This window comes from Taudactylus pleione, unplaced genomic scaffold, assembly GCF_031769625.1.
Source record: "Taudactylus pleione unplaced genomic scaffold, aTauple2 ptg000792l, whole genome shotgun sequence".
Classification (NCBI taxonomy): Eukaryota; Metazoa; Chordata; class Amphibia; order Anura; family Myobatrachidae; genus Taudactylus; species Taudactylus pleione.
The window spans coordinates 8,666,893-8,677,160 of record NW_028285194.1 but is presented as its reverse complement, the minus strand read 5'-3'; the positions used below and the strand labels follow the sequence as shown (position 1 = coordinate 8,677,160).

The 10,268-nt window shown below is 42.8% G+C and overlaps 1 protein-coding gene across 1 annotated transcript in view; it reads left to right on the top strand.

Moving 5' to 3' along the window:
- Positions 1 to 4,542: 4,542 nt before the first annotated feature.
- The window catches only part of LOC148474977 (V-type proton ATPase subunit S1-like protein), a 71,544-nt gene continuing 65,818 nt past the window's right edge, over positions 4,543 to 10,268 (top strand). Inside the window, exon 1 of the mRNA XM_088457925.1 lies at positions 4,543 to 4,634. Within this exon, the coding sequence (XP_088314051.1) occupies positions 4,543 to 4,634 (92 nt within the window). The remainder of the gene's footprint in view (positions 4,635 to 10,268) is intronic.

Genomic DNA, 10,268 nt, shown 5'->3' with positions numbered 1-10,268 from the left:
TGAAAAAAAAAATCTGACCCTAAGGGTGGGTACACACCTGACAGATATATCTGCAGATTGATTGATCTGCAGAACTTTCATACACACTGAATGACCATCATCTATCAGACAGCCGCGGGTACCACCGGCAGGGGGCGGCTGCCGCTGCATGTGTACGGGTGGCCGACTGATCACCCATACACACTTGCCGATGGACAGATATGTCTGCAGACATACAGTATCTGTCCATCGGCTGTGCAGCACAGCCAATGCGATATGTCTGTGAACAACGTCGTTATTATTTATTGGCCAATGTGTACCCAGAATTACACTCTCTCAAATTACCGTCCCAGCTCCCATGCCCCTCCAAGCTACTTGAGAGACTTGACTACACCCGCCTCACACACTTTCTTAACTCACACAACTTACTGGATCCACTTCAGTCCGGCTTTCATTCCTAATGCTCCACAGAGACAGCACTGATAAGGTAGTGAAGGATTTGGTCAGTGCCAAAGCTAAAGACCATTACTCACTTCTAATTCTTCTAGATCTCTCTGCTGCTTTTGATACTGTTGACCACTCTCTTCTCATAGAAAGGGGGCCCTAGACTGCACACCCTGAATATATATATAATGGGAGGTGCTACCTGTGGAGACTATTGTTGCAAATACGAGAAAAGAAAGTACAAGTGCACAACTCCAACATTACTAGTTATATATAATACATTATGCAATAGAATTTTGCAATACATAGAGGTTTTAGCATAATCATGGCCATGGTTATGGGCCTACCCACAGCGCCCAGGTAACCTCTGAGGGTAGGTCCCTAACCTACTGGGGTTGAAATCCAGAGCACAGGACACCCCCAAACAGGCCCAGCTGAGCCACCCCAGGGCATCACTCTAATGAGAGAAGGTGAAATGTAAGAAAGTGTAAGATAGATAAGGGCAGCTGCTGCTGCATATATAAGAAGGTGAAAAATACATATATTAAACAAACAATAAAGGTGCTAAAAGTGCAAAAAGGAAAATGTGTTTATAATGCGATGCCCTGAAGCAGCCCAACCAAAGCAATCCAGGAGACCCATGCCCCAAAAATCAACCCATAGCTGCACTGCAATATAAAATTTTTTAGGACTTACCTAGGATTATGCCTTGTACTAAGGTGCAATCATAATGCCAGAATCCCTGCTTAAAACCAATGGGGAAGGGGTGCTAATCTAGGCTGAAGGCATCTCAAACCTTCATATGTGCATGGGAGTACACTAAATAGAGTATATAGAAAGGGGGCCCTAGACTGCACACCTTGAATATATATATAATGGGAGGTGCTACCTGTGGAGAGTATTGTTGCAAACACAAGAAAAGAAAGTACAAGTGCACAACTCCAACATTACTAGTTATATATAATACATTATGCAATAGAATTTTGCAATACATAGAGGTTTTAGCATAATCATGGTTATGGGCCTACCCACCGCGCCCAGGTAACCTCTGAGGGTAGGTCCCTAACCTACTGGGGTTGAAATCCAGAGCACAGGACACGCCCAATCAGGCCCAGCTGAGCCACCCCAGGGCATCACTCTAATGAGAGAAGGTGAAGTGTAAGAAGGTGTAAGATAGATAAGAGCAGCTGCTGCTGCATATATAAGAAGGTGAAAAATACATATATATTAAACAAATAATAAAGGTGCTAAAAGTGCAAAATGGAAAATGTGTTTATAATGCGATGCCCTGAAGCAGCCCAACCAAAGCAATCCAGGAGACCCATGCCCCAAAAATCAACCCATAGCTGCACTGCAATATAACATTTTTTAGGACTTACCTAGGATTGTGCCTTGTACTAAGGTGCAATCATAATGCCAGAATCTCTGCTTAAAACCAATGGGGAAGGGGTGCTAATCTAGGCTGAAGGAGTCTCAAACCTTCATATGTGCATGGGAGCACACTAAATAGAGTATATAGAAAGGGGGCCCTAGACTGCACACCTTGAATATATATATATATATATATATATATATATAATGGGAGGTGCTACCTGTGGAGAGTATTGTTGCAAACACAAGAAAAGAAAGTACAAGTGCACAACTCCAACATTACTAATTATATATAATACATTATGCAATAGAATTTTGCAATACATAGAGGTTTTAGCATTATCATGGTTATGGGCCTACCCACCGCGCCCAGGTAACCTCTGAGGGTAGGTCCCTAACCTACTGGGGTTGAAATCCAGAGCAGAGGACACCCCCAAACAGCCCCAGCTGAGCCACCCCAGGGCATCACTCTAATGAGAGAAGGTAATGTGTAAGAAAGTGTTAGATAGATAAGAGCAGCTGCTGCTGCATATATAAGAAGGTGAAAAATACATATATATTTAACAAACAATAAAGGTGCTAAAAATGCAAAAAGGAAAATGTGTTTATAATGCGATGCCCTGAAGCAGCCCAACCAAAGCAATCCAGGGGACCCATGCCCCAAAAATCAACCCATAGCTGCACTGCAATATAAATTTTTTTAGGACTTTCCTAGGATTGTGCCTTGTACTAAGGTGCAGTCAAAAATGCCAGAATCCCTGCTTAAAACCAATGGGGAAGGTGTGCTAATCTAGGCTGAAGGTGTCTCAAACCTTCATGTGTGCATGGGAGCACACTAAATAGAGTATATAGAAAGGGGGCACTCTCTTCTCATACAAACACTACAATCCCTAGGTCTTAAGTACAAAGCCCTTTCTTGGTTCTCATCCTACCTATCTAATCACTCTTTCACTGTTCGTGTTTTTGATTCTGCCTCCTCTTTGCTACCTCTATCAGTTGGAGTACATACAAGGCTCAGTATTAGGTCCTCTGCTTTTCTCAATCTATACCACCTCTCTTGGCAAACTAATCAGCTCTTTTTGATTTCAGTACCATCTGTACGTGGATGATACTCAAATCTAACTATCCTCCCCAGATTTGTCACCATCTGTGCTGGTCCGTGTCACTGTATGTCTTTCTGCAATTTCATTTTGGATGTCATCTCGCCACATCAAACTTAATATTTCTAACACAGAATTAATTATATTTCCACTGGTCAATAACAGTTACCAACCTGATCTCTCTATCACTGTTGATAACTCGACAATCCACCCTACCCCACAAGCTTGCTACCTAGGTGTCATCTTTGACTCTGAATTGTCCTTTGTTCCCCACATCCAATCTGTCTCAAAATCATGTTACATACATCTAAAAAACATATCCAAAATTCTACCATGTCGTATACAAGACACTGCAAAAACTCTAATCCATGCACTCATTATTTCCCGTATTGACTATTGCAATAGTCTCCTTACTGGTCTTCCCAAAAACAGGCTCTTTCCACTACAATAGATTATGAATGCAGCTGCGATGCTGATATTCCTCACCAAACATTCTTCGTCTGCTGCTCCGCTCTGTCAGTCCCTCCATTGGTTACCAGTTTTCTACCGTATTCAATACAAACTAGTTTTACTTACACATAAGGCTATTAACCAAACCACACCAACCTACATCTCTTCACTCATCTCAAAATATCTCCCAACCCGACCTCTCCGCTCAGCACAAGATCTGCGTCTCTCATCCCCACGCATTACTTGCTCCCATCTTTGGTTACAGGACTTTTTTTGGGCTGCACTCACTCTGTGGCATGATGTCCCATGCACAATGAGACTTTCCTCTAGTCTCCAATCCTTCAAGCATTCCCTGAAAACTCACCTCTTCAGGCAAACTTATCAGATTCCAAAACCGTCCACATAACCTTCATAGCTTCCATATATAATTATATAATAACATTCCCCTTTCACAGTCCAAACATAACCTCACACAGTCTTTCTCTCCTGACATTTGGGCAACATTCTTGTGTGACTGGATCATACAGCCCACCAATAACCTCTGCAATCTGGCTGGACCAAAATGCAATATATAGCACCTATCCTTGTGTATCAATGCCAATTTACCTATAGATTATAAGCTTGCAAGCAGGACCTTCCTACTTTTATGTCTATCTGTTATTACCCAGTTTTGTTATATTAATGTTTCCAATTGTGAAGCACAACTGAATATGTTGTGCTATATAAGAAACTGTTAATAAATAAATAAGATATTTCCTATGATTATCTGCTATGTATGTATGTATGCATGACAATATTCTCTACATGTATTTATACATGTAAATAGACCTATTACTCCTAAACTATAAATTAATTCTTGCTTTTGTAATCAATTCCCAGATTAAATTACCTTTTTATGACAATGTTAGGAATTGTAAACGTGTCACTAAGTTTCTGCTACTCTGTGAAGAGGAATAAAGTTGGCAAAGGTAATTAAAGATTTATATAAAGCCAATAGAGAAAGACAAGTGTGACTTCAAAGTGCTAAAGGAATTCAGCGTAAGGAAGTGTGGAGGCAGCACTAATGAGGATGAGATAACACCTCCTATTGGTGGATATACTGTCACATGTCACATGTGATTGGAAGGTCATCATCTCTTTCATTCAGCTACTGCAGATTAACAAATGTGCTTGATCTGACAAGAGCTGTGCTTTCTCGATGGAAAATAATAGCTTCTGTTTTATTTTAGCTATTATCGGGATGGGATTTTTTTGCTCCAAGGAATGGGTTTGTGCAGGGCTGGAGAACAGGTGAGCAGTACTGTTCATTTCTTCATACTATTTAATTCTATAAAGCTATATATTAACTGTCAGCAGCACTAGAGTATAACACAACTATAGGGACTTGTCAATATGTCTTAGTAGAGTTGCATTGCAGCAAATAACTATCATTTTCATTAATGCATCTTGGTGTGCTTAGTAAGATAAGATAGGATTGTGTGATGTGAGTTACAAAATTCCAGCACTGTTGTAGAAGCTATGAATATTTCTGTACCGTTACCATAGTACCCTTTGTCCCTTTTGCAATTTATTATTGTACAAAGTAACACTGAGTAAGATACAGAACATAGTTACATCATATACAGTATTTGTAGCAGACATAATCATATTATATCTATTCATATTGTAGGTTGTTTTATGTTTACACGAGAACAAAATATATCAGAGACAGAAGCAGCTGAGAGTCAAATCTCTGCATATAGGGCAGTCTGGACATGTGGATTTGTCTAATCTTGTATTAAGACGACTTTGGGTCAATAACGGATAAAAGCTACAATATGTTTGCCGCTGCATTTCCAGCACGTTTTTTAATTGGCAAGTGTTTAATCCTGCTTAATAGACATATGAGAGCTAGAGAGAGTCAAGGGTCATATATCAGACATACATTCATTTTTGCTAGAAAGAATCCTGCATTCATGTACAGTGATCCCCTTGTGCACACATACTTATTAATGCCTGTAAGGACAGATATTTACCTGGTTGGGCATCTATTCCAGGATAAAACAATACATAATCCGGGGGAGGGCAGCCAGGTCGGCACAGCAGGGGATAGTGAGGGGGCATGGTGTGGCATAGGTTGGCGTTGCAGAGGTTGTGCTGGCATGATTGCATTATCATGGCCATGCCCCTGATATAAAATACAGATTTTAAGGGCATTGTAATTAGGGGATCGTGTCTAAAATAACATGATTCAGTACAAATCGCGTCATTGGCTGCCCGGCCCGCCCACTTTACTTGGGGAGGTGGGCGGTACCAGGCAGGTGGGGACGCTGTGGGATACTTATATGCCTTTCCGGGTGGCCGGGAGCAGCACCTGATTTTCGGGAGCCTTCCGACCATTCCGAGAGGGTAGGCAAGTATACATTAGGCCTGATTTGGAGTCGCATGCAGCTCCATATGTAACCACATAATGTGAATTTTGGCAGACCTCATGAACTCTAGTGAACATACACAATTCTGAGTCAGACACATCTTGGATGTTCCTCTCCATATGTGAAATGGATGTTTCTGAGTATCAACTGGTGGAAGCGGTATGAAATACCGCCGGCCGCATGGCCGTGAGTTCGAATCCCGGCAGTATGAGGCAGACAGATGGAGAGATCCCGGCAGCGGCAGCCCGACAGTGCTGGAAATCCCGATCATCACTAGGTAAGTACTTACTAACCTAACCTTACCCCCCTAACCCTAACCCTCCTTAGGGGTGCCTAACCCTAACCTCCCCTCTCGTGCCTAACCCTAAAACCCCCTCTAAGTGCCTAAACCTAACCCATCCTCCCCCTAGCCTAACCCTAACCCTCCCTGGGGTAGCCTAACCCTAAGTCCCCCCGGGAGCCCTAAACCTAACCCTCCCCCCCGCGGCTGTCTGCTTGCGGCGCCCAGCATCCCTTCGATCGGGATGCCGGGCGCCGGACTCCCGGCATTGGAAAAATGACTGGCGTATGGATTTAGACGCCTGTCCTTTAACCCTCACCAGGATAAAGCAGTCGGGAGGCCGGCTGTCGGGCTTACGTCAGCCGGCTTCCCGGTTGCATCCCTCAACTGGTTGAACTCATGGAGAAGAAATGCCTTGTGAGAGTGTCATGGACGTGTAGTCGGAGTTGGGGACACCTATTTCAGACAGATCTCTTTCCCCCAACATAGGGGAGGAGTAAGTGGCGATACTAGTGATGATGCAAATGGAAGTGGGGGCAGTGCAATGCACACTTATGAAGACGTGCGGATAGTTGCATTACCATTCCGTTATTAGCAAAATATCCATATTCCAAATGTGGCGGCATAGAGAGAGCTGTGATCGGATTAGAATCAGGCCTGTTCTATTCCTTTCTCACCTTATTACCTATTTAGATCTATGTATGAATTTTTCATACTCTTCCTCTTCCCACTTTACAGATCACTGCGCTGCTTCCTTCCAAATCAAATTTCAAATCTGTAGTGTAAACTACAAGGCTCTAGTTAACATAACTACACCCCACGCTACTCCCCTCATCTTCCGATAGTATTGAAATTGCCTTCTCTGATCCTCCAGTTCTGTGGAACTTTTTAATATTTCTCATCCATGCTTTCAAATGATCTGTCAAACTACACTTCTTCATTAAAGGCTACAGAACAATGAAACGCGTTAGTACACGATTGCTTTGCACGTTGAAAGCTTTCTTATGGGCAGGGACCTTAGAAAATAGTTTTTCACTCGTTTATTGTTTAACAAAAGGACATTGTTGTAAAAAGCGTGTCGGGTTTCAGCCTTGAATTAGCCCCACAAAAATCAGCTCTGTTTATTTCTGGCACCTTCATGTAAATGTTAATGTAATAAACCAATTATTATTGAAATATGGGATAAATCTGGAATCTTTGATATAATCTGTAAGTATTCTAAAAGGGGTATTCAATTAACCTGCCCTGCACAGAATGGGGGCAAGTTGCCGTTGCGAAGGGGTGCAAATGCAGGCAAGGGAACTCGCCCCCCTTGCGGCAGGGACTCTCACCCTATGGGGCTGTGAACAAAAATCTGCAAAACCAGCAGTACCATAATTGCGGTATATAGCTGCTTACTCGCAGGGGGGCGAACACACTAGTAATTGGATTCCATCTTAAGTATTATATAGAGAGCATCAGCATATTCAGAATCTGAAAAGGAAGGTATATTTTTGAGACCTAACAAAATTCAGTAAAATATTATCTGCCGCTTAATCATTTACCTCATTATACTTTCAAAAATTGCAAACATTGCTATGGAAACTCTGCTTTTTATCTTACATAACTTGTCTATTCTTAATATATGAATATTCCATACAATAATGTCATCCACCTACCTAAGTACTAGAATTATGTATTCCCATGGTTGATCAAGCTTTAATGTTGATTAATACATAATGTAGCCATCTAATATTGCTGGATAGTTCACATAACAATGTTATAATGAATAATCACTGAGAATATGGTTTGTGAAATAACATCACCTTGCTGCCGATGACGAGAGTGCTCCGAATACCTGCGTGGGGCCACCAGTATTCTAACACAGAAGTGCAAATAAACTATAACTTATAGCAACTAATTAGAAATATGCTTTTGCTATACTGGCCATAACACTGAAGTATTGCTGACAATGCTGGCAATTTACCCTGATATAAAGCAATCCCAAGTGTAAGAAATTTGAGGTTTGTAACTTGGGATTGTGGGATCTCAGGAGTGTTATCCCAAATTGACAGATTACTTTCCAAAATACTTAACACTTGCATAATCACTAGGGAAGGCCATCAACCATTGATTTTTTTTTAACAACCATTGATGGTTAAGTACCGATGGGTGATGTTTTTGCCATCGATGGAAGAGATTCAGTGGTTCTCCGCCATCGATGACAGACTGGGATCCAATGGTTTTTTTTCCCCTTTCCCGGCAGCACACAGCTTAGCCCTGCCCCCTGGCTGCCTGCTAAGCCCCACCCCCATTGTTAATTGGCTCACGGCCCACCATGCCCCCCAGCACTGCCGATCATCAGCCATCGATGAATCACTGTAGATGGTTTTGTCAGTAATAGCACAAAACAAAGGGCCTGATTCAGCTTGGATCAGAAGTCTGCGGATGCATGCACCCGGTCGATGTTGCGTTCTGCACCTGCATATGCAACGCAGCGCACGTGCGCGAACACAGCAGATACACAGAGCCATCAAGAAATTATTGACAGGAAGTATCATTTGGGGGTGGAGAGGGGGGTAGTCGAAGGAACGCAGGCGTGCCTGTGCATTTGAACGCCGTTACAGTGGCGTGCATAATTAAGCCCCTGCGACGGCATATTCAGCCAGAGGTTTAGATGGTGGCAGGAAGTTTCGCAGTTTGTGAGTCAGGTCAAGCTCAACCACAACTGTGTGTATGGGTCCGATGTTATTTGATGTTCCCGATGTTATTGCTGACTTGCAGATATATGTAATGGGAGGTGGGCGGCTTTATAAGCTGGTGGGCGTCTTTATATCGTACAATCTTATTCATTTGCATAATTTTGCAGCGAGCCGGTGCGTGCGATTGCAGACTTGCGATCCAAGCTGAATCAGGCTCATAGTTTAATGTACTGTACAAATGCAGAATACACTAAAACCTAAAAATACACAACATGACCATAATTATTTTATGCATTTTCATTGTTATTATTTTCATTCCCACTATTATTTCATGTTGAAAGTGAAACTTGGTGCCCTATAGAAGCTGTTAGACACATTGAAGGTGTGTCTGTAAAAAGTTCTTTGTAGTTGCCGTAAAATACGGCATACTTGCCGACATTTCATTTATCCTCCCCGGGAGAAGCCATGAACGGCGCATATTTAAATAAGAGGACTGAGCCATATGACGCGATACTAATAGAATCACGTCTTTAGGCCACGCCCCCCTACTCGCGGACCCACCGGTGCGAAAGAAAATTCTCCTTATTCTGCCCACTTCACTAGGAAGAAGTGCCTACCATTCCAGGGGTGCGAGGGGTTACCCGAAAAATCGGGAGCCTCCAGCGACTTCCGGGAGGGTAGGCATGTATGAACTACAGGGACTGATGCCTACCCTCCAACATGGCCCATTCCATTAGGTACAGAATGCTCTACTCCTGGACTTCTTTCTTAATTTATGATTGCAGACACGTGTTGAACTAGGTAATTGATGAAACAGGTGTTTCAACACAGGTGGCTGCAATAATAAATGAAGAAGGAAGTCCGGGAGCAGAGCATTCTGTACCTAATGTAACGGGTCATGTTGGAGGGGTTGCTGATGTAGAGCTGCATACAAGATTTGTCACACTGCACATTCTCAGGAACACTCGCATCTATCCACTTGCCACTGAATTGGAGGTAATAGGTTATTTGCAAGAGTAGCGTGGAGGTTGTAAGAGTATATAATTGTAAATGCAGGCTATGCAGAGTTGCATGGGCTATGCAGACCTGTCTCTTGACAATGATGATGTCTAGGAAACCAAACGTATGGCTAGGATGTTGTGCAGTCAAACAGATGTGTTCACCTCAACATATGGGCTAATCTCTCCAGTAAGTTCACATTGTGACCGACTAGCAAGCAGCACTGAATAAGCCACTTTGTGATCCGGATATATGTGACAACAAATAAAAATGAAACCGTTGGTTCTGTAAGAATACACGCACACACAGGAATGATCCCCCCCTACAGACACTGGGCCTGATTCAGAGCTGGACGCTATTTGCGCTCACTCGTTCAGAAAAAGGGGCCGGATATTTTAATAGAGTGCTCGCTCTTTGCGGTCTGTTGACGCCTCTATGTCTGAGTGAGCGAACAAAATATGCGCTCGCTATTTTGTAAAGACGCCCCCTGGCCGTTCGCATCATACGTCAACTCCGCTATTTATTAGATTAATCGAGTACATCGAAAGGCGTC